The sequence below is a fragment of the Strigops habroptila genome, chromosome 11 (genome assembly GCF_004027225.2).
Source record: "Strigops habroptila isolate Jane chromosome 11, bStrHab1.2.pri, whole genome shotgun sequence".
In the NCBI taxonomy this organism is placed as follows: Eukaryota; Metazoa; Chordata; class Aves; order Psittaciformes; family Psittacidae; genus Strigops; species Strigops habroptila.
The window spans coordinates 4191806-4216700 of record NC_046360.1 but is presented as its reverse complement, the minus strand read 5'-3'; the positions used below and the strand labels follow the sequence as shown (position 1 = coordinate 4216700).

Genomic DNA, 24895 nt, shown 5'->3' with positions numbered 1-24895 from the left:
ATGCAGAGGGCCATGAGCACCCCCCTGCACCCCCATCCCTCTCTGCAGAGATGCAGTTTATTGCTGCTGCATCACCTGTAAACTTGGCATCTCTTCATTACACTGGTACCTGGAAGCCCGGCGGGTTACAGCCATGGATTATTCTCAGTACACCAACCCTGGCAATACCTTCATTTTTTGTCCATTGCATGAAATTAAAGAGAAATCTCCCCAGTGTGCTTTCCCTCTTAGGCAAAGCACTTGGACCAAAAGCAATCAGGCCTTTTTCTCCTCCACTGCAGCAGCCCCAGTGATCTAATTCACACCAACAGAGTCTGATAATGCCTTTCACCAACACGTGTATGAGGACAGCGGGCTGACAGGCTGATCATCACCTGGTAACCACCACAAGAGCCTCCAGTGTGCTAAAAGCTCACATACACATGCAGGGTTTTCTATGGGCTTGTGCTGGTCTGGGCACTTCCTCCCTAATTTCCCTCCCCACATGCATGCCCACACCCTCTAATAATAAAATGGTTGAGAAAATGGAAACAAACCTTGAAGTGAAGCATGAAATAGGCTCCATGATTCCAGACAGCCAGGTCCATTTAAAGCCTTGCTTGGCATTTGCATTATAAGAACAAATCCTGTACAAAAATCTCTCTTCATGCGTTATACCCTTGCATTAATTCATGAAGTGTCATGTATCTAGCATACTTTATTATACATGAGAACTAGGCAAACTAAAACACTCAGCTGAGTATCACATTTGCACATTCAAGGCCACCTCCTCAGGCCCTGTTGAGGTTTCAAAGTCTCACCTGTTTAAACTCAGCTCGCCTTTTAAACCAAGTTAGTTAAACCAGCACAAATCCTTACAGTTTTCTCCACACAATTTATTTCAATTTAGCTTTAACCTCTTTGTAGCTCATACAAGCTGAAGAGAAATACATCTGGTTTAAAGGGAAATAAATGCGCTTGCCAGGGATGCTAATTGTGATTGTGTTCTTGGGGGGCAAGAACTCAAGCAAGAACTTGAGCAAGCCACCCACTTGCTCAAGTGCCACTGCCTGTGCCTGTCCCAGTCCCATCACCCAGGACCAGCTGCACCAGGCAAGTCCCATCAGTTTAAAACCCACTGCAAAGGAAGGAAGTGCAACTCCACATGTCACCAAGCTCGTAAAAAACACCTTTTCCTGAGCAAAAGATGCCACAGATGCAGGCAGAGATCATGAGAGGTAACAGTGCTATAAACAGGCTGGGACTCTCCTCCTCTGGCTGCTCTAGAGAGAAGAGCCTGAGATAAAGTCATCTTTAGAAAGGGAAAAAAGTCAATCATGCTAAGATGGGGCTTAACTAAAATTAGGCTGTTTGAACATGACACTAGAGCTCTTATCCCCATCAAAGAGAACTTCATTGGTTCAGTGCGACTAGGTTTTGCATACAGCTTCCAAAACATATCTTCTCAAAGTAGCAAAGCCAAACTGAGCAGGCACTTCCTAGGAGTGGGTGTTCAGCTACAGGCTCCCAAAAATCACAGCATCCAACGACTGCAGAGCAAGGGGCACCGCCAGAACCTCCTCCTCTTCCAGCCTTACTTTCTCCTGCCCCAGACACACACCCCCCCATCCAACTCTCAATCCTTCACATCGCCACCAATTTCAGCTCTCCTCTTAACAGCTCTTACTGTGCAGCTCAGAGCTTGTTCTTGTAACACAAACTCTCTCCTTTAAAAGCTGGTGTTTGAGCCATTTGCCATAATACCGCATCCAGGGCCATGGAGAACAACGTAATACAACCAAGCCATGTTTTTAAGAGCGTGCAAACCATACAATGAGAAGAAATACTCTCCTATTCCTTGGCAAAACACACAGGCTGTAGATCAATAAGCTAGAAACATTAGAAACAACCTCACTGTAGAACTAAAAGAGAAACCACAGAGGAATATACCCATCAGTGGTACAACCAATTCTGAACTTCCTCTAAATCACTGCAGAAGAGGGAACAGAACTGAAAAAGGGATTGTTCTTTCTTTTTTTTTGACCAGACTGCTCATTAGTGATGTGAACGTCTCCATGTATACATTAATCTGCTATTGTAAACTCATTAACAATCCTGGAGATGATGGGGGTTTTTCAAAGGACATTATCATTCAGCAGCAATCTCACCCTGAATGCTGATAAGCCTCTTGAACTTTGTAAAACCACTTGTCAAAAGTAGTAAGATGAGAATTTGTTAAGGTCTTCTAATTAAGAAGTACAAGGTCCAATTAAGCTTTCACTAACATGTTAAACAATGGCATACCAAGGATTTTCCCACCGCCACCAACGCTGTTTTATCACTTGAGTTCATCTCCAACCGGTGGTTTGGAAGAATTTCTCTGGCCATCAGAAGCAATGATGAGAAATTGTGTGGACAGCTGCAGCCTGCTACATTAATACTTTGGGACATCTTATTGTTCTGCAACTGAAATTGTTCTGAGACACTCTTTGACTCGCTAATGGCATTTCAGAGACTGTTATGCAAAGGAGAGGGAAGCAGAGTCACTCCCACTTTGCACACAGATCATGTAGAGCAAGATGCTCAAACTGATGTTGATTATCTCATTATTTGAATCTAAAAAGGCCCCTAATTCCCAGCAAGGAAAATAAGTGTGCTCTCATCAGCTCGGAGGCTGCTGTACTGGACTGTGGCCATGCTTCACAGCAATTCGCAACCTCATTTTATTTCTGGAAGAATACAGCATATGACATGTAGCTTCCTCTTTCTATAAAAGATGTAGAAGAAAATTAAGTTGCCTCTTGTTGCTGTCTAAGACCTGATTATTTAAGAACTAAAAATATCCTCCTCACAAAGGGAGAAGGATGAGCCAAGCATTTTTGGACTTAGCTCTGTAGGGCACAAGATCCAGCCAGTAGACAGACACCTCGGGAAACCAGTGGTGAGCTAGAAGATTTAAGTGGAGAAATTGCTCAATGCAGAGCTCCAAAGATGACCTGCAGGAAGACCAAAGCCTTCTATGTACTGAAACATCTCCGATCAGAGTCCCAAAGGTGGACAGAGGTTAAGTGCTCAATAAAGTGACCAACTAGAAGAAATGAAAAAGCAGATACAGAGAAATAAAGCGTTATTCAAAAGAACACTTCTTCCAAATCAATGTCTGTTCCATGCTGTGACCCAAGCATGAAACCCAGTATCAGCCAATTTCAAATGCATTAGTTGACAAATGTGCCTTTCCCACCAAAGCTCTTGTACCTCTGAGCACCAAGGAGCCAAATCACAGAGATGAAGGGCCTGACCTCATGCTGCTCCTGCACTGTGCTCCTGCAGCAGCCTTCTCCAGCAAAGGTGTGTCACATTCACAGAAGTGCTCATGATCCACAAACCTTCTCCTCCCTCAAGAGCCTGTGGAGCACCCAAGATTCACACACTATTCAGGAAGACATTTAATAACTTAGTCCTGATATTTAGCCACACCACAGCCCTGGTGTGTGCCAGCTGGAGCTGCACTTACCTACATGAGGACTATGGCAGCACTTCCATCCAGGGATATGGCATGGGGTATATCATTCCCAAGCACCTTCCACAAAGATTCACCTGGACACCATCTTCCTGCCAGTGTTCCCTATAGACACTGGTTCTCCCAAAACCAAAACCCTGCAGAGTTTGATCTCAAGAACATACTGGTACTACTTACTAATGCATTTTACATATTAACACCCATTCACCTGTGTGACTGTTCTGCCTTGTAAATGATATCCCTTTAAATATGTATGCATTAAACTGAAAGACAGTAACAGCCCCAGGGAAGTTGCATTCCGTCAGGCAATTACCTGTGGTTCTAAAACCACTGAATAAGTAATTCATACAACCAATTTCTCTTGCACATAACAACAAACAATTTTATCAGCTATGCCCTGCTTGGGTTGTTGTGTACCAGCTCACTTTATTTCTTTGAGAACCACCACTAACCAGAGAAATTAACTGAAATCATGAGGTAGTGGGTGGGGGAAGTGCCTGCTCTAACAGGAGCTGACAAAAGCACATTTCTAGAAGGGGTATGATAAAACTACGTCTCTCAATGAGTCAAGAGCAAATGTGCTGATTCCATCACATAACTCAACAGTCACTCTCAAATCTGCAGAAGACCAAGTGAGAAAAGCACCTGGCCTCAAGTACCTCTGCTCTGAATTTCCTTGCTGTTGGGCATTATGTCAGAGCTTACAGCAGTTTCCAGAACCAGCTCTATTTGCATGCCACTAACATCTGCATATGCAACTTTCCAGGCAAAACACTGTGAACCCCAAATCATAAATAGGCAACAAAAAAAATAAAGGAAGGGGGTTACACATTCAAGGTACAATCAAGGCATCAAGTCTTTCTGGATAAAGCCACCTGAGGTAGGTCAGCACTCCGTCAGCTCAGGCATTCTGCAAGGGTTGCCCAGCTTATGCCTTAGGATCACCAGAGCTGTGGTACTCACAGGAGCTGTTGTTGCCAATGCTATGGCATCAGGAGCTGCACTACCACACCAGACCTTGTTGTTGTAGCCCAGCATCTGGATGCTAGCAGTTTGTAAGGACACCCTTGAAATTATATTTGACCACAATTATACTATGCCCAAGCCCTGGAAAGAGCACAGCTAGCTCATAACCTGGAATGGGAAGCAGCAAATTATGTTCTCTGCTTTTCCTTTGCAAACTGCAACGACTTTAGCTCCCTACTTTCATGCCAGTGAGGCTCTGAACTATCCCCAACTGGATGGATACTGCCATAGTCACAGCTCCATGGCAGTAACCAAAGAAACAGGTCACTTACGCTAGAAGCTAAGATAAATCCAAGTTGGATGCTTGTAGGACAGGATTTGTAATGGGAGGAGCTCCACTCAGGAAGTTGGACGGTGTTCCCAGCTCTGCCATAGCCTCCTTTCAAGTCACTTTGCAGCCTAACGTAAGTACCCACATACCTCTCCTCCTCCCTGGATTTCCATGGCTGTCAGCATCCAGCACTTTTGAAATTCAGACCCTTGAAACCAGGAGAGGCACCGACAAGTCCTTGGTCTGCACAGTGCATTTTGTACCACCCGTCAAGGCTTCATGGCTATAAAGTCATTTTCAGTACACAGATCAATATATAACTAGATCTATTTTTTGTTTGTAACTATAGTCTGGGAAAAGTTTTGCAACATGACATTTGCAAGAGATCAAATTATATCCGTTAACAAAACTTTCTACAGTGTTTACAGCAGGATAACATTAAAGAAGCAGCCTCTAGGCATTGTATATGTTCTTAATGCATCTGTGCTTCTAAATTATCTTTAATTAATGAAATATCCCAAAATTACTTATTAATAAGGATCTGTGGGCTTTATAAACCCCAGACATTTTGCATGAATTAAAGAACAATATAATGAAGTTTTAATGAATACAAAGTCACAGTTAATGTAAAATTTATATATAGCATGCCAGAGGGGAAAGGAATTTAAAAGTACTTTTAATCATAGGTTATTGGCAGCTGTATAGCTCATTTTTATACTTTTCTAATGGGTGCTTGGTATTTATACTATCACATTTACCATGCCAGCATGGTATATTGTCTGCCTTGGTACAGTTCAGAAAGTCAAATGGAGACCAGCTCATTTAATGCCTCATTTGCTAATGAGGCATTTCTGCATCCTGCAGTGCATGTGGAGCTGGTGTCCACAATGACTGTGTGCTTTTGATTCAGCCACAGACCACCTGAGAGGGGCTACTCCTCAGCTGCATTCATAGGCAGTTTCACCACTACTGAGTTACGAGACATATTCTGCAGCAGATCTACCACAGGGTGGAAGAAATATACATTAAACTTTTACTAGCTGTAGCCAAACAAGCATCTAAATTTTGCCCTAAGTAACAGAGTACACGCCTTACAGTGCAATCCCTTTTAGTAACATCAACATATCACAACCTGCAACTTCTTACTGTATGACAAAAGGCACATTTTCAGGACACTGTCTTCCACTCCTGCTCACCTGTGACCTTCTCAATGAGCCAACCGTGCATACGTAACTAGCAGCAATGTTTTACTTGTCCTGGGCTCTGCGTAAGAAAACAGGATAAAACTTTCAGAGAACAATAATTTTGTAGGGGGATGGACTTGGATAAAAACTATTAAACTTAGTAACAAATTAAGCTAAATATCAGTAACAAATTAAGCTAAAAATAATTCCATGACACCCAATTGAAAGGAAAACAAAAAGCCAACAACCAAGTGCAAATTAAAACACATGTAACATATAATATATATATTTAAAGAATCAATTTCTTTTAATTAACTATCAATGCTGAATGCATTCAACACAACTGTAAGTACATCCATGATTTTAATGCATTAAATACTTAGCCCACAAAACTCAAATAGTGCAGGAGATACTGAATGCCAGAGGCTCGGTACAACTACTGCAACTGTATTTGATGAAAAACGAAATGGTTTAGTGCTTCCGCTTTACTGTTTTAGTATGTTCATGACAGTATTTTTCCCTTTATAAACTGGAAGGATACAGAGCTAGAAAACATTTTAGGCTTCAACTTTCAACGTGACACTTAGTAAAAAAAGTTACAAAATCCATCAGCTTTTAATAAACACACTGGAATTCTTCAGCTAACATAACATGGGATCATTGCCTTAAAGCCAATAAAGGAAGTTCAAAACAAGGAAGCAAAATGCTGCCTTCAACTGCAATGATGTTAATCCACAGTAATGACAGAAAATTCCCTGGAAATAACAGGAAGTTACATCAGGAATAAGGAGGAGATGATTGCTCCCCCACCTTCTGAACCCCGGGAAGTCTATCAACTAAAAGCTTAAAACAATAGGAAGGTTACATCACAACATGAAGCAGCAATTACCTTCAAGAGTACCATGAGATATTTCAAGACTGAAATTGTTCTGAGTCAAGTCAAATGGGTTTAGTGCATTATGATTTGGCTTTATAAAAACATTTAAGTGCACACTACATATAGAACACTTGCATGTTTCATGGTCAAGTAGTTTAAATCACTGTGTATTCCTTACAGGTGACAAACACATGGCCTGAAAAAAAGTGTTGCTAAAAATCCAGTTTAAAAAAAAACCAGAAAGTGAGTATTTTATGAAAGAAACATTCTATTTGCAACTGTAACTGATGCTACCGGTGCTGCCGTTTGATGGGCTGTTGATGTAAGTCTAACCAGAAAAGATGCACTCATATAGATAAAAATCAAAACAGGCAGGTTCCTCCTTCCAGGCTGGAAAAACTCCAAGATATATGGCATATTTAACCAATAAAAGGAAGCTAAACTTTACCCATGCCTTTCATAATGCACTTCATGAAATATTTTTTCTTTTAAAAGAACCACTGGTATTAAATAGAGCTTTTTCTTTACATACAGTATTGGTATATATACAAAACAAACACAAAACAAAGACAGATGCAAAAAAAAAAAAAAAACCCAAACAAGTGACTTCAGAAGTTCTGAAGCTCAGGAATATTTCGGTACAGGTCCAAAGTCTCTGGGTTTGAGAAAGCGCCCCGCTGCTCAACTTCCTTCCCTGCAATTACTTGCTTCACAGCTACTTCCACTTTTTTCCCATTTATTGTATACTGAAAAACAAAAATGGCAATGACAAAGTTACACTTTTCATGTAGTAGCTTTATGGAAATATTCATGAACCACTCTCCCCTCCAATCCCAGAACAAAATCAAAGCTTAGTGCAATGTCTTCCCTTCTCTGTTACACTTGAGGCACTGGATCTTTCTTCTGAAAATCAACTGAAGGGTAACTGGAATTCAAAGAGTCTGGATGTAATTTTAGCTTATTATTCCTACTTGGAAATACTGTGAGAACATGATCAAGCTCCAACTTAATCCAATGAAACCAGATCAGAATCATGGTATAAACACCAAAAAACTTCAATGTTTCATGTTCTGACACTTCCAGTTTTCAAACCATTTTTAATTTTCTAAGTGTGGGCTCAAAAAAAAGCCCAACTCCATTGGGCTTGGGGAGAAGAAAACCATGTCTTGTGTCTTAAATGGACAGTCTGTTTCTAACAGGGTGAAGTGAAGCACTGAGCTTAAATGGTCCTTTACATTTAAATGTCTCAGAACAAATCATAACAGGTTGTGGATGATGACCAGAATGCTTACCTGGCCAGGACAGGACTAGAAAGACTTGATTAAGAGTTTTCAATATGTTTTTAACACCTTGATACCTCATTAAAACCTGTGCTTTGTATTATTTAAATCCTAATCACTTCAACACAGCTACAATATTTTTCTACCGGTATATAGTGCCTGCACGCAGTCAGGATTAGATTGTATTTTCAGATGAGGATTCAAATACAGTTCTAAAAGTAGCAGAAAATAGGAAAATGTTTCCCTTCCAAGCCAAACTTTCAAAGATGGGAGAGAGCTTTGATCACTTCACCACTAGCACGTTTACCTGAAAGGTAATTAAAATTCACTCAATTGTAAATTCAGTCAAAGTGTGAACTAATTAATGATCTGAGCAGGCTTTCCTGAGGGACCCCATCACAAGCACCTCACTGCCATCAACTTTGTGCCATACATTCAGGTGATTTACACGCTTTACAAGTTCAACACTTCATGCAGAAACTAAGTTGCAGCCCAGAAAATCTAGGCTTCACCATTTCACAGGCACAGGGGATTTTAGACTCATGCAAAGAAGACATTTTGAGCCAAAGATTAAATGCCAACAGTGGCCTGAAACAGCAGTAACTCAACAGATTAGAACCAGATCACTGCATGCACCACAGGGGCTGGCAGTCCTGAAGACTACTTTCACATTGAAACCAATATTGGCAGTAAATGGGTGTCTATATGAAACAATTGGTCTGAAGTCTCGAGTCTTTTCTGTAGGCACACTCAGGTCCACATGCAAATGGACTTGAGACAACTACACTCTGCACCCCATTCTGCCACTCATACAGCTGTTGAGAAGACCATAAGAGAGGACTATAAAACACAGGCATTCCAACTAAAAGGTTCATACAGCAAAGGAGAGCACTGGAGTAATGGCTCCAGAAGGCTGAGTATGCAGAACCTTTAGCTGTACAGATTTCTCTACCTTCCTCCCATAAGCACAAGGATTTTAATTACTGCTACAGTTAGGGCACTGATAGAGCTACATTTAAGTGGCTAAAGAGATGTAAAGATGAAATGGCTTCCAAAATGATTTTATGAACTTGCTCAGTGCTCTCAGCTTTTATAAGCATGCCATTTGAAACAGGAAAACAGAACCAAAATAAGCTTATGGGTAGCCAGAAAAGCTGAAGTTAAAGGCAAATATTAAAAAGGTAATTTAAAAGGTTTAAGTATATATTACTAAGAGAGCACAACACATTTATAAACTGAGAATGGGCATTTTTAGGTATTGTTAAACAAAAACATGCTTAGCTCAAAAGGAGATGAAATTATGTTGCTAGGCAACATAGACAAACTATTTATAAAGCTCGAATACACTTTTGAGATGCTAAAATTTCCACGCATGTGGGTTTGAAGAGCAATGACAACTGCTCCTTAATTACTATTCAAGGTGACAAAGAAAAAAGTAGGCAGCATTTTTCATGACATACCGGAATGCCTTTGGTTTCTAGAATGAGGCTTGGAACATGCCTGGCAGAAAGCGCTCTACGGATTGCATCCTGGATTCTTTTCACCAGATCCTTGCTGAATGCATGGTTTAATGCCATCTTCAGGAAGAGTATCACCCTCTCCTCCCCATCTTTGTTGTACTGAGGGACACAGAGACTATCAGAAACCTCTTCAAAGGCTTCAACTGAAAAGAAAGGAGAATCCTTATTAGCACTTGCATTTGTGTATTATTCAGTACGCACATGTTTTGTGGTTGCACCAAAAGAAGTATCAGCTCCCCAGAGCTGCAAAGGCAAAACAGACATCCTGGTGAGGTTATTCTACAACAAGCTTCCCTCTGGCTGCTCTGAAATTTTAACTTGTACTTAGGTGAAAATCCAGGTTTAAGGACCATAAATATGTAAGTCCAGGACAAAAAAAATTGCTATAGCTTTTGGGACAGGCAACAAGCTTTTACACTAAGCCATTTTCTTTGGGCTTCCTCACAACCCTCATTACTGCATAGACAGAAAACTAACATGCTTGATCACACAAGAACCAGGAGAGGCAACAGGCCCTTAAGTCTCAGATTAGCACCTCTGCAGGTGCAGTTTCACAGCCTTTCACAAGACAGACCTCTGAAATATGAAGCACAAGCTCAGGAACTTCTTCTAATTATTAGGAAAGACAGAATAAAACCGCTTGTCTCGCAGGGAGGAAGAAAAGCCTCAGAAGTTAGGTTCTCTTAGAAATCTGCATTATGTGATTAGTCTTTAAGGCCCTATTATATGAAAGCATCATCTTAGAGAGAACAGATCTTGAGTAGTCATCTCCAGCCCTACAGAAACTTTGGGAAAGCAATCCATTTCAAGTCTTCAAAACTGAATTTTACTGTTAATGCTAATATGCTCTATGCTGACATTTGAAAAATGGCAAGTCTTTTATTACCTAATCCTTCCAAACACCTGAAATGTAAGCATTATAAAGATTTAAGGTAACAATGTCATAGCTGAAAGGTGGAAAGTTAATTTCATACCTATGTTGTAGATTTCGGAACTTCCAAATCTTACTCCATTCGGATTTAAGGTACCATCACTAAATCACCCCAACAAAACAAAGAAGCATTGAAATGCGATTAATTTGATGAAAAGAGAAAAATTGATGCAATTAACCAAATCTCTCCACATTTCATGCAGTGAGTATGCAGCCACATTAGAATTTTAAAAGAATTTGTTTCAAAAAGGCATTTTGCTCATTAAAATGAAGTTGTACAAAGAAGCTCAACATTATTCACTGACCCTTTCCTAGTGCCTCCTCTTTCCAGTAGCCTAAAACTACACACACATGCCACTGATGACAAAACAGCCCAAGGATCTTAGTACTTCATCATATTGCAATTGCACATCATTACTTTCCAGTCTTATAGCTGCAACTCATGTTTCATACACAGCAGCCTCACACTGTGTGTCTGTTGAGCAGGTCTATTTGTGACAATGCCAGATACAGCTTCAAGGCATCCACTCCACTTTGTTTCGAACAACAACTTTTAAATGCAAGCAGAAAATTTAGCCACAACTGTGATCTTGAATATCTGTGATGGCCAACACAAGCACAACTTAATACCTGACCTTCTATAATTTCAGTTGGCAAAGCCAAGACCAGAAATTTCCTGATTCACCTCCTTGAATGAGCTGCACTCTCAATTTGAACTCTCATAAATGATTATAAACCATGGAATAGAAAAACAAGTCCAACACTGTCTTGTGTTCACATATATAAAAGTGGAGTAGAACTTTGAAATGGGCTCCTTCCCTCTAATCCAGCTGCTCCTATTCATTTCAGGGTTGGAATTCACAATACTGGATTTAACAAAAGTAATATAAAGCTAACAGGCATGATGGAGAATCATGTACATTATGCTCTAAGGTGAAGTTTGCAAATTTTAATGCTTTCATCAAAATACTATACCTGCGACCCAGCATGACAATTCCTCCTGTCTTGGGATTAATTTTGCAGTAATCACCATGGGCCCAAACACCTATTAGAGAATGACAGAGATTAAGCAGCTGATTTCTTATTCATCCAGTCATGGCAGGCATTTGTGTAACTCAACTCATGTTAACTTAGTAAAATACATACAAAAATGTAACATATCAAATATAGTTTGAGAACTACCCACAGCAAATGTAGCAGTACTTAACTATGCAAACAATCCATACTGCATTTACTACAAAGAGCTAACACACATGAGAGCAGTTCACACACATTAGGATCAAACCCTAGCTTATCTTCTGATTACTTGTTTGCATGACTGCACAGCATCCTTTAGAAAACAGGTGAATAGTTGCTCTGAACACCATATTTTGAGGAAATCAGGGGAATCTCCCACAAAAATAACAACATTCCCACCAGTCTTTCTTGATCCACTTTTATGATGTGCAATTCTCTGAAAGCAGCTTTCTGGGCTTGCACAATAGGTCTCAACAATCCCTAGGAGCTTATGTGCTTAATGATCTTGAGTTGTGTTAATATACAATCAGATTTGACTGCAGAGCTGGAATAACTTTTGTATTCCTTTTAGGACCAGTATCACTACAGCAGCCTGCCACAAACAGAAATACAAGCCAATTCTACTTGAGTTTTTCCAAAGAAAAACAAACAACCCTCAATTACTAGCACATGCATGTACACATAAGACCATTTAACTTCACTATGACAACCTTTAGCCCATTTGCAAGGAAGGACAGAAAAGATTCAGACAGAATCTCTGGACCCCAGTGATTTCAATCTAACAACTGTCAACACAGGTTTATTTTTTTCCCCATTTATTGTTGTCAGGCTCACATGCAGATTAACTCCCACATTCCCTCAGTTTTCCTATATGATTATCTCCTGATGCATGTCCTGACTTCACTTGTGAATTCCTTCTGTATTGCTGCTATTTATAAAAAAGATTCCATCTCCAAAAAGCAGCAGCTTGACATCCTGCCCCTATAAAAGCCCCTGCCCCATAGGCAGCAGGGAGTTCAGCATCGCTGTGCCACATAAGCAAAAGCTCTGGATGACAGGAGTCCTCCCAAATTATTAGGAAGAAAGCTTCTGGCACACAGTACCTGTTCCTTTACTCTTACCACCACTGGAAGACTGTACAAATGCAGACTATGCATGTCTGAAGCTGCGTATACTTAAACCTCATGCTAATAAGGTAGCAGGGTCAGCACTTATCCCTTAGGATTCACTCTTCCAGCTAGGCAGCAGCAGTCTGGCGGAGGTGCAGTAGCACTCATTAATGGCTGATTGCTCCCTGACCTATTCAGCACTTTCATTTCACACTCATGCCAAGCAGTCCATATCTGCACTACAGATTATCAGGCTGTTACAGCACATCTGCCTTATGAGAGCAGGAGCAAAATGGGATTGGAGCTTTCCAGAAATTCTTAAAATTGATTTGGATCCATATTCAAAATGAATCACTAGAAAACAGACAGAGTGAGATACTACGAAACATGCTATGGATTTCTCACCTTGGAAATCTAGATTCAAAACTGCACTTACATATCAGTGGGCAGGAATAAACCTGTACTTTCCTAAGAGCAGCAATACCATTTATATCCTTGGTCAGTTTGAGCAATATCCAAGGCCCTTTGTTACGTACCTGGGAATTTTGAAAAATATGCCTTCCTGTATTTGTTTCCATTCTCATCATTCCAGAAGTGTGTAGGCTGACAGGGAATAGGCTTGGTACAAACCAGCTCTCCACTTTCACCCCAAACTGGTTTTCCTGTTTACAAGGAAAGAGGTAAACAATAGAGTACCAAAGCAAAGAGCATCTACAGTTATTACTTACATCCCAGATGCTGCTGTGGATTGAAGATGAGCAGTGACTGATGGGCGTAACAGCTTGTGTTCAATTCCTAAACTCATCCCTATCAACCTCAGTAACTTCAGGAGAGTTGCAGCACAAGGTGGAAGCCAGCCTGGCATGCACAGCAACACAGCCAACACACACAGCAGAGGCTAGAATTTGGCCTTGATGTGTTTTAGCAGAGTAATGGAAAAGGAGGGCCTTTATACACATTGATTATCTTCACTAGAGTCCCGTATGATCCAGATGAGATGGATCCAGAGGCAGGTTTATGGAACATGTTTCCAAAGTGAAATCACTTATTTAACAGCTGGCTGTTTACCCTTCTGATGAATGAAACTTAAGGTCATATAACTACTGTATTTCATAAGTTTGCATAATAGTTTTGGGAACAGTTACCTTCATCATTCCATGCTTCTACAGCCATTCCAAGATTTCTGGCCTGAATTTCTCCTTTGTAAACTGGGATTGTAACATTCTGACCCATGAAACACGAAATTATATCTGTCCCACCTACAATAAAAAAAGTCCATTTAGAATACACAAGATATTTTGGAAAAAGCAAAACTGAAAACTACTTAAGAACTCTAGAACAGCTTCTGATCCACATTAAGTAGCAAAGAATAGGCAAGCATTATCCAGGATGGTATGTGACTTAATAAAAGAAGGTTTCTTTTCTTACTTTACATGTCTTTATACATTTGTGCCCTTCATGCAGGAATATTCCTTAAGGCATAACTTCTTCCAACAGTTTCTTTAATCTCATTTAAGGAAGTTTCTGTTTATACAAGAATGAGAAAAACAGGCCCTAGATTTCAGACTCAGATATTTATGATCACTGAGAAATGTTTTCTTGTTGGTTTTAATTAGTTTAAGGTGATGTCAAGCTATTCCACCCAATATTTACTTAGCTTTTATATCTCATTCTCATTAGCAGGGAGGGGGAGGAAGGGAAGAAAAGGGAGCCATGTCTATTGAATGAACAGTTATCTTAATGAAAATAGATACTGTCAAAGTGCTTACTTAACTGAAATATTTATAGTCTTTCTAGAACTTGAAATGGAATTATATCAATCGTGTTAGCTTCACTCAAAAACAGTATTCTGCATATGAGACTATTAATGTCTATCGTAGCAAGTTCTAGATTCAGCACTACCCTTACTAAGGCCTGAGTCAGAGGTGACTTCAGTAGCAGAACAGTCAAACTTTAAAAAGAAAAAAAATCAAACTAAACCAAGTTAAAATGCCCTTTGAAAAAGTCAGTGCTTGTTACAAAGCAGAACGAGGAGTTCCGTGGTGGACTTGATGTGAATAGAAGCTGCCTCAGCTCGCACTCCTCACAACAAACTGCACAGTATGTGGGCTTGGTATTTCCCTAATCATGTAATTTACAAAAACACGTGTCTGCCAATTACTTACCACAAAAGAATCGAAACAGGGACATGAAAAAACCTCTCCAAGAGGTATTTTCTGCTGAAGTCAGCTATTTGCAGAACAGTGTGTTCTGTAGGTTAATAGACTCTTTCCTTGATCTCACCCTGTTACCCCTAAGGACAGCCAGGCAAAATAAATGATCCTGCTTAACAAAAAAAAAAGCCAAAACCCAAAACATCCACCATGTCAGAAACATTCCACCTAAAAGCCTTTGAGTGTATGAGCTTCATTATGGCACACTGAATTACACAGAAAATCTCTGCACTAAAAAGACAGTTAATGCCAGTTTAACTATAACCAAGCCTGAACAATCCAAAGGTTAAGCTTCTTAAATACACAGCAGCAAACAAGCAAGAAGGAAATGCACAGGCAATGAACAGAATTAGGAAGATGCAGGCACTATAAAAGCATCACCTGAAATGGATCCCAGGAGAACGCTGCTTTTTATGTGTTTGTAGACATACTCATAGCTTTGAGATTTGAGCGGTGATCCTGTAGACAGTATAGTGTGGAGGGTTTGGAGATTGTGTGTTTCACCTTAAAAAGGAGGAAATCAACAAATTAGGTTAAGGTAGCATTTTTACAAGAGTTTGTATCTATTTGACACTACAATCCAGAACAATTACATAAAGTACTTTGACAAGATTCAGGGCCAGAACCTGGATAGGAAAGGTAGGAGGGAGGACAGAAGGGATGCAATAGCTTTTTGAAGCTTACATGGTTTTAAATTTTTCTCTTCTAGCACAGACAGCCACTTTGCACCCGTTCCAAGGATGGTGATCCTAGAGTGAAAAAAGTTTCAATGTTTGGCATATTTAAATAATATGCTAAGACACTAAAGGCTTGCCATTCCCACTGCGGTAAGCAGAGGCTGTTAGACACTTTACATTGATCAGTCAAGCAGTGCAGTCTCTTAAAGCTTCCTAAGTGCAAGGCATGTTCTTCTGAGCAATCAAAATTAGTCAGATCACGTCATTTTTGCAGCTTTGAAACTTTTAATTCTATCTTTAAATATTAAGCAAAGCTTTCCCACCTCATGGAGAATGTGCACTTTCATGTACAGGAATTCCTAACTGCAGAATACTCCAAAGACATCACAAAATGTTGTAACATTTATTTCATTAATGGGCCATAATTGCCACTAAGCTGTTTAACACAAAACTGCTGCCTTGTTACACTCTTACCTATAAGAAAATTGCCATTTCAGGGCACAGTTTAACAAAAATACTTTGCTCTGAAGCAACCAGTGATTTTCTCTTAGATATCTCTTTGGTTTGCACTGATGAAAGTCTGAGTTGCAGGTGCCTAACTGAAACGAAATGTGGCCTAGCTAACTGAATAACTGAATTCTGCCCCTGCAAAAAGGTACAGCTCTCCAATACAACATTATTAAAACTTGAAATGAAGGCTGTACCTCTTCCCTACCCTATCAATAGAAGTGCTTGTTCAATGTTTCTGCTGACTTTCAGGAAATCCTCTTCCCTGCCTTCTGCTAATTCATTTTATATTACAGCAATAAACTCACTCAAGAAAATGCATAGGGACAGACAAGGATAAGGGATACAGTCTGAGGGCACAGAACATGGGCAATCACAGATCAGTAGAACTTAAAATAAGATCCTGCTATCTTTGCTTTTATGCCAAAGGCAAGAGGAAAGGTAGAACAGCTCTTGAGATAATACTATTTCAGACATGGAGAGAGCTATTTCAACATTATCAAAAGGGGATGTCTTTGACATTTTAGGTGGATGACAGTTACTAAGAGGCTGCCACCTCTTGAGTAGGGACAGGCTATTTCCACACTGGTGCATAGGGCAGTTTATCAAGTACATGGGAATAGCATCATGACAGCCCAGAGGTGTACTGCTCCTCCAGTTACATACCACAATCACAACACACTCTTGTGTAATATCTTACTTTCCTTCCATGCTTCAAATTATTGCTTATTTTACAGCTAGAATACATAACACTTCTCTGTTTTTAAGCTCTGACACTTCCTCTGCAGCACATGCAGAGCCTCATCTTCTATTATTTCCTTCCAAATGCTACATAATTGGTGGATGGTGACAAAATAGAGTTCACCTGAACAGATCTTTAATTGATGTCCACTTAAAATCTTGTCATGCAGTATGAGATATCCTGATGATACTACAAGAATATGCTCTCAGAAGGAAAGTGTGGCACATCTTCAGAGAAGCAAGGTAGTCTTAACATGTTTGAAGGCTTTTTTTTAAGCATGTAACATATGACTGAGCTGGGAACAGACTGCATTATGAAGTACCACGCAGATGGCCACCGCTTTTAGCGCCAGATTACAAAAGTGAGACATGCAGACACATTTCAGTTATCTTCACTTACTTCTGGCATGTAGAAACAATGCTTAAAAATAAGCTGTGTTATTTCTCGAGTCTAAATTTTTGCCTGTTGTTCTACTGGGGTTTTTTGGGGGGAGGTGAGGGGCGTCCTAAGTTTGTGGGTTGGTTTCGTGTTGGTTTTTTTTACTGGAAGCATTCTGATTAGGCATTAACCTTCAATTATAATAGCCAGAGACAAAATGTCAGCCTTTGAATAATACATGTCACAAAAGACTCACTGAAGTTTAAATCATTAATTATCAAGAGTCAGAAAGTGAATCTTTTGACATCCACTTTCTACCACAATTTCAATTATTAAAATGACATTATTTTTATCAGGAACAACATTTAGTTCTACTCCTTACATCCAGTTGGCCAAATAGGAAAGTTACCAGAAAAATAAAGTTGAGGCAATGTACAAGGCTAAATACCAGCACAGGATTTTACAGCTGTTTATCCAATACCTGCCAGTTCTCTGGGCTTTGAGAGAGAGGGCACTGTGAGCATTTTGTGCCACAAAGAGCTGTGTAAAACAATTAACAAACAGCTTGGCAGGGAAAATTAGGCATTCTAGATTTAAAAGCAAAATATGAAAATATAAGCAACCCTCCTGAGCCTTTCCAGTCAATTTATGTCTTTAAGTCAGTGTTATATTGAGTCTTATGTTGAACTGCTTGAAAAAAGGATTTTTATTTTCTAAGTTCTGAGTGTGCTGAGAAATTACTCCTCAGATTGCTCCCAATTACTGCCTTTTGAAAAGGCTGCTCTTGAAAACTTGACTATTGAACCAAAATTCTTTGTTTGCCTTGAATCCAAATACTTGACTCAAATTTGAGACAATCAGCTCTTTGTCTCTTCTGCTGTCTCTCAAAAACTGTTTTAGAACAAAGTAGTAGTTCCACTCAAGGCTAAGCCAAGATAAACTCATGTCACATACTAGCTTAGATCAAGGCAATGGCACCTTTAATGAGGTTGCTTGTATGTGGCCATCGTAACAGGAGCGGATCATTTTCCTCCCTTTAATCTTGCTTACATACCCCAGCCTGTCAGTCAAGTCCCAGAGCACATTTGGTGATGGAATTAGAGGAGATCCATCATAGAGGACCACCGAAGCTCCTGTAGCGAGCGCAGTCACCAGCCAATTCCACATCATCCAGCCAGTCTGGAAAACAGAAAATACCTACATCAATTTCCATCTTTGTCAGCTAGCTGTCTGCTTTGCTGGCAGCTCTATCCCAGCATCAGGAGTGCTGCTTGCTATCATATGCTGGTAGAGGAGCTACAGGCAACTAGAAAATGATGGACATGTGTAGCTCTTGGCAAAATCATCTGGACCAAAGCATGCTCCCTGCCCTTGTGCAAGAGGGAGCATGCAAGCCCTCTATTTTCCTTGCCTCAAGTTTTCTTGCTTTAAGAAACTGTTAAACCAACACCTGAGTTTATGTCCATCTCTGCTGATTACATCTAATCATATTATTTAGGAATCAGAAAATAAGGCTGGAGCACTGCTTATCCTCTCATCTGTCCCAAGAGTGAATCAGCTACGTGTTCCTGATGAATGTTCACCTAATTTATCTTTACAAATACCTAGTGAGATGGAGATTCCGTACCTCCTTATACACATACTTTTAAAGCATGAGTTGAAAGACAGAACTTTGAGACGAGGTAATTATAATGGTTCCTTCATGGAGATATTGCAAACTGACTAGTGGTGTTGAAGTTCAGAAAGGAACTCATGAGGAAATATATTAGCCTTCTCAAAGAGTTTCAGAAGACTTTGGAATGATTTTCTTTACCACAACATTAGGAAAATAACCCACCACATAACTGAACTCCTACACAATCAGATTTATTCAGCAGCTTCTTATCTCCCCACCAAAACAGTTCAGTAGGACAATCCCTTGCAAAAGAATTAAAGATACATAAAAATGTACTTGTAGATTTGTATGGAAAGCTCTCCCATCCTTATAAGAAAAATATATTAAAGTAGTTTTAAAAATGCCTTAATAAGCCACACTTGCCGTTGTATAGTACATAATAATGTCATTGCTGGTCATGTTACCATGAAGAATGTGTTCCTTCAGATGCTGTATTAGTGTACCCTGAAAAACAGAGAAAGGAAAATATAAGTTCACATAAATGAAAAGCAAAACTCTGGCACATTAAGACTTAAAAAAAACCCTTAATGTTGTCAATACTTCACAGGATGTACTGCACAATTAAAGGCAAGTATTTCCCTTAACCACAACTGAATTAAGTCCCAGGGCCTATCTACAGCAGCTGCAGCAATTGCATTCTCCATTCTTTCATGTAACTTTTCAGCTTCTCTCATTAGACCTCAGCAATTCCCCCTGCACATCATTTTTAATCCATGGACTAAATAACTTCCTCCGCTTCCAACTCTCCTCAGCCACCAGAGTTGCAGAGTGCTTCATGCAAGTCATAATTTTAACAGCATGCTTTTACCAGTCAGATTTTCCAAGATAAGCCCTTTGACAGAGTTTTGTTTCAGTATACCAAGGCAACTGGGAGGAATGAAGGACTTAGAACTGCTACAAACTGCAGCAGCTGCTATACATTAACATTGTGTGTCCCAACTATCTTATCTATTAACATCTAGGAGAGGAAAGACCTAACTACACACATCTCCTGTAAACATGGAAGTGACCAGCAACGTGAGAAACCTCACTGCTCAAAGCATCAATATTGATAATGTAGTTAAATATATTACTTCCTATTCTCTTTTGTTGGAAATGCTGCTTAAGTACCTTTCTTATCATCATTAAAGCATAACTTGTTAGGATAAATAAATGTACAAACTACTTCCGTAAGTCACTAAATTGCAGTGACAAATTGGTGCGGTTGATTTGAAAATAAAGATGGTTTTTGCTTTTATGCAAGGAGTTATAGTGGAACTATCAAGATCCTCATAAGCATGAAACAAGATTTATGCCAAAAGAAAATAGATTACACATAACCATTTGAAATGAAAAAGGAGAGTCATAAAACTGGCACATGCTTCAGGAGAAAAGGCAAAAAACCATTAAATACAAATAGAGGAATAAGTCTTGTTTTCTCTTTGAAGCTCAAAGGAATCAGGTCTGGATTCACCTGCTACTGTTTGAACACATTGAGCTGTCCCAATGCTGCCACCTAGCTATAGCTACCATTGCCTACGTTGAAAACTGAAAACCAGTCAGGATTTAAAATTACTGTGTCTAACTTAATTGTTAAGGTTGCCAAAAGAATTGCAGGTGTTAACATAATTATTCCATTTACAAAAGTAAGCACATCGCCCCCGCAGGAGAGTCTGAAAGAGCCACGTAAGAGTGAAATTAAAAGTCAAATTCAATTAAAATAAATATTGGCTTTCTTTTGCCTTCCTTTAGTTGTTGCTATTTCACAGGTTTGGAAACAAAAGCAATTTTTTAAACAATTACTTTAGGTAGAGGCTATGAACTAATCCCCTGCAAAACCTGGTAAGTCTCACTCCAGAAACTAAGGTATTGTGGTAGATTGCATAGCTGTTCTAAAGAGCTTATGGCCCAGTATGCTCTCTCAAGTTTATTTCTGGGGCTTATTTATTTATAGGACTTTTATGACCCTCAAAATAAACCCTAAACCCATGACACAGATCTGGCAGCTGCTAAAGAACTTACTGGTCTGCTTGTCTTCATTGGGCTTAACATACAGCTGATAAAGTGCTGAGCATCTGGAGTGTCAAAGTATCAGTAGGCACAGCTGCTCCTGAGCCACACCACCAGCACGTAGGGGCCAATGCTAAGAGGTTACACAGCTGAGAGAGAGCAGCTACTCAAGGCTGCTGGTCCTTGGCCTCAAACCAGCAGCCTCCTCTGTGCAGCACTCAGAAGAGTCCGAGCATGAAAAATCCTCAGAGTGATTTGCCCTCAGTTACACAAGAGGTCTGCAGCAGTGCAGCTATTTAAGCTCAGGTCTTGCAAGTCCTTAAGATGGATAGAAATCAACTGATTAGGATTTTATCCAAAAATTATCTTCTTAGCTAAGTGGGAATATGGAATAACCGAAAAGGGGCCTGTATGAATGAGGTAAGAAGCAGAAGCAATGTTTTTAGGACTTACAATTACTATTGTTTTTCAAGTATTACAAAGAACCCTCCAAATGTCTTTCTGCAGCACACCCAATTGTTCAATACAACACAGCTTTGCTTCCAAGACCTGAAAAACCTTAGTCCCCTCTGAGGCACTGCTTTCTAAATCATCTCCCATGACCTGGCTTCATTTGCACCATTTATATATGTTATCTCACTGTGTGTCAAGAAAACAGAATGTGTGCAGAGAAGACAGACCAGAAACATACTGCAGAATTAGACAGAAACAGAGTTGTGAATTTAAAGTAAACTGTGTATTGGCATCTCTAAGATCGGTACAGTAACAAAACAGCTTTGAAGCACACTGCAAAAAAACAACTGAAGTGTCTTTACTGAAATGTCATCCTTTCTTGCATTTTTAACTATCAAAACCAATCTTCAGTTAATCTGAGGCTGGAGAACGAGGCAAAGACCATGGACTAATTCTACTTTTGTAGAAATCGATAAGAATCCTCCTATTACTTCCAGGGGAAACAAGATTAAGCCAAAAACAAGTAGAGGAACCCATCAAGCGTGCAGAAGACTATAGACCCTATTCAAGCTGACACATACAAAGCATGCAAACCACAGAACCTCTGATGCAATAATTTGCTTTTAGGCCAAGTAACAGAGGTGTTAGCACCAGAACTTACAAAAAAACCATCCTGCAACACAGGAATTACAGAGCTGATCAGTAGGAACACAGAATCCTCATAAATAGCATATCCTATTCAATAAGCCATCACATTCTCTCCTCCTCAGCAAGGATGAGTAGTCCATACCTAAACTCTAATGTAGCTCTGTAAGAACTGAACAGACAATTCAAATGGAGAGCAGAGGCATGACTTAGGGCAAACTAAGCAGCCACACAGATAACATGGGAAGAGAAAGAACTTTGCAGAGAGAAGTCCTGTTTTCTGATCTACATCTGTGTTTCTCATCTCCCTACTGTTTACCCTGCATCACTGAACAAAATATCTGTCCTCTTCTTGCTAATCCATCTCTGCAAGTACTTTTAACCAGTCTAAAGCCAGCACAGATTCAAAAGAACTGTCAAACTTCAAAATAGAACTACTTCTTTCTTCTTCACAAACATAGGATTTGTGTCCCAAAGGGACCATTTTGCATGTCACATGTTGCCTGGTATGATCTCCTACTGATAATAAAGCAGAGTGTTTACAGGCAGCGTGGGATTTGTCTGTGGGCAAATCCTCCAGTCCCTGCCACCCAAGAGGCAAGAACCTACACCCTACGGGTGTAACAAAGCGGTCCTGCCCTCAGGCTACCTAAAACCTCTACACCCAGTCTTTTAAGATGCTCATCCTGACTCTTAGAGCAAATAGCAGACACAATGGACTCTGGCTATTAGTAGTGCAGTTTAATTTATACAAGTGGTAGAAATGTGCTAGACAACACCTTGTGCCTGCCTTAAGGGAAAAAAAAAACCTAAAACTTTTTATTAAGGACCACACTAACAGCAGAGTTAAAATTTCAACACTCTGCCCGACTGCTGGAATCACTTCCTGAACTTTCTAAGCTGCCTAGAACAAATTCTAGACCATGAATAGTAAATGGAAAGCATGTGAACACAGGTCATTTTTGCAGTAACATCATATATACCTTTAGTCACAACAAGACACTGCCTAAAGCAAAGCTTCCATACAAACAAAACCTGCACCCAAAGAGATAAGCTAATCTTCTGGCCTCCTTCCTTAAAAGGAGATTGATGAGGATGACATGCTCTGAACTGATAAACACAGGGACTAAAGTTTATGGTCAAAAAAATCCTAGATAAAAAAACTCCCTGCAAGCTCCCTACAGGCCTCTACTTGACTGTGGCTGAAAATCAGTTCCAAGCACTCAATTCAAGTTCTTTGGCCTTTATTTTGCAAGTATCAGTCAAGCCAGTTCTACTAGTGCTTTTGCGAGTGACACTTGCTTCCAGGACATAGCTGAAGTCTGAATCTTTAAGGATATAATATAATTTGGTTTTTTAACACATATTTGCTTTCAAACAGTCACTTACAAACAGCAAGTTACACATCAATTCTTCCTTAAAGTGCATTATGGTATGATACTGTTAAAGGAAAAATGCAACCCAGGTAGTTAAATATAGATAGTGGAGCTCCGGGAGGGAAGACATACCCCTGCTGAATGAACCATGCATTTTGGTGCCCCTGTTGTGCCTGATGAATACATGATAAAGAGAGGATGACTGAAAGGCAGCTGTTCAAACTCCAGCTGGGGGGCCTGGTCTCCTTTCCCAGTAGCGAGGAAGTCTTCTAAAAAGACACTGCATAAGAGGGGGGAAAAAAGAACATAGAACATTGAAAACAAATTTAAATCACTACCGCAGCCCATACACAGGATTACCTCTGTATCTACTATCTCTTTTACAATAAGCTATATACTCAAACTGTGTACGTTATTTTCATTCCTAGTCTTTCTACTCTTTGAGTTGCTAACTATTTTGTTTCCTTTTTCTGTTTTTAAAAGAAAACATTAGTATAATATCAAGATGTAACACAACAAAATCAAGCCCATAAATCTGCACTTACAATCAGCTGCCGCTCTTAGCAGCTCAGACCGGAACGATCTGACTCTCAACACAAAATCTGGAACTCAACCACTTCCAAAAGGTATCTAACATATGTAATCCAGACCAGGAAATAAGCAAACCAAATTATCTCTGAAAGTGTCACTTAAATTATTAATTATTCATTTCTGGAAGTGACTTTCTTCTCCCTGCTGTATCCTAAATCCTATTGAATTTTGACTTCGTTTGAGAACCATTAATAGCAACAGTGGTCTTGTAGAAGCAAAACATGTGCAGCAACACATTACTTCAACTTTCAGTATGAAGCTGGACCCACATTAAGAAACCTGGCTAAGCCCCAGCGTTTGCAAGTTCAGTTTCGATAGCTATCAGCATCCATCACATCCATAGTGAGGACAGTTGCAGCTCACAAGCTCTCATTACCTGTTTGGAATCCTAGAAATATCTATGGTTTCTCTTGAGGAGACATATGGAATCACCACCACTTTTTTTATATCTGGAAGCCCTGGAAGAAGGAAGGAAAAATATTATTTCCTACATTTAGTTACATAAAACAAAGGTCTTTTCTGTCTGATTGGATCATACAATGTAATGCACTAAGTAACAGAAATAATTCTGATGCACCGAGTTTTGAAACTCCAAAAGACTAACCTGTTACCTAAGATACAATTTGCTCAATATTGCCAGCCTGTGTGTAAATCTGCAAGCTTTAGTGCTGTAATACCTCTTCATTTTTCTTCAGCAGCACTTCACTTGGGCTCAAAAAAAACCCAGTATCACCAGTCCCTGTTCCCCTACTTTTACTGCTGACTAATTTATGATACTATACTTAAGCTAAGCTAGTAAAAGACCATTAGAATTACACAAAAGACCAGTTAGTTTTTATTCGAATCAGTTATGAAGTTCCAAGTGGCCACAGAGATACTGTAAAGGAGGAAGGACAGTGACAAGCAGTCAAAAGTGTCACTTTTAGCAGCAGTGC

At 39.8% G+C, this 24895-nt stretch overlaps 1 protein-coding gene across 1 annotated transcript in view; it reads right to left on the bottom strand.

Moving 5' to 3' along the window:
- Positions 1 to 6262: 6262 nt before the first annotated feature.
- Positions 6263 to 24895, bottom strand: part of AACS (acetoacetyl-CoA synthetase) — a 41082-nt gene continuing 22449 nt past the window's right edge. Inside the window, exons 8-19 of the mRNA XM_030501075.1 lie at positions 24337 to 24418; positions 23502 to 23649; positions 19270 to 19350; positions 18286 to 18410; positions 15612 to 15676; positions 15309 to 15431; positions 13860 to 13973; positions 13251 to 13376; positions 11564 to 11633; positions 10632 to 10690; positions 9598 to 9800; positions 6263 to 7603 (exon numbers count right to left, since the gene is read on the bottom strand). Coding sequence (XP_030356935.1) covers positions 7466 to 7603; positions 9598 to 9800; positions 10632 to 10690; positions 11564 to 11633; positions 13251 to 13376; positions 13860 to 13973; positions 15309 to 15431; positions 15612 to 15676; positions 18286 to 18410; positions 19270 to 19350; positions 23502 to 23649; positions 24337 to 24418 — 1334 coding nt within the window. The 3' untranslated portion in view covers positions 6263 to 7465. The remainder of the gene's footprint in view (positions 7604 to 9597; positions 9801 to 10631; positions 10691 to 11563; positions 11634 to 13250; positions 13377 to 13859; positions 13974 to 15308; positions 15432 to 15611; positions 15677 to 18285; positions 18411 to 19269; positions 19351 to 23501; positions 23650 to 24336; positions 24419 to 24895) is intronic.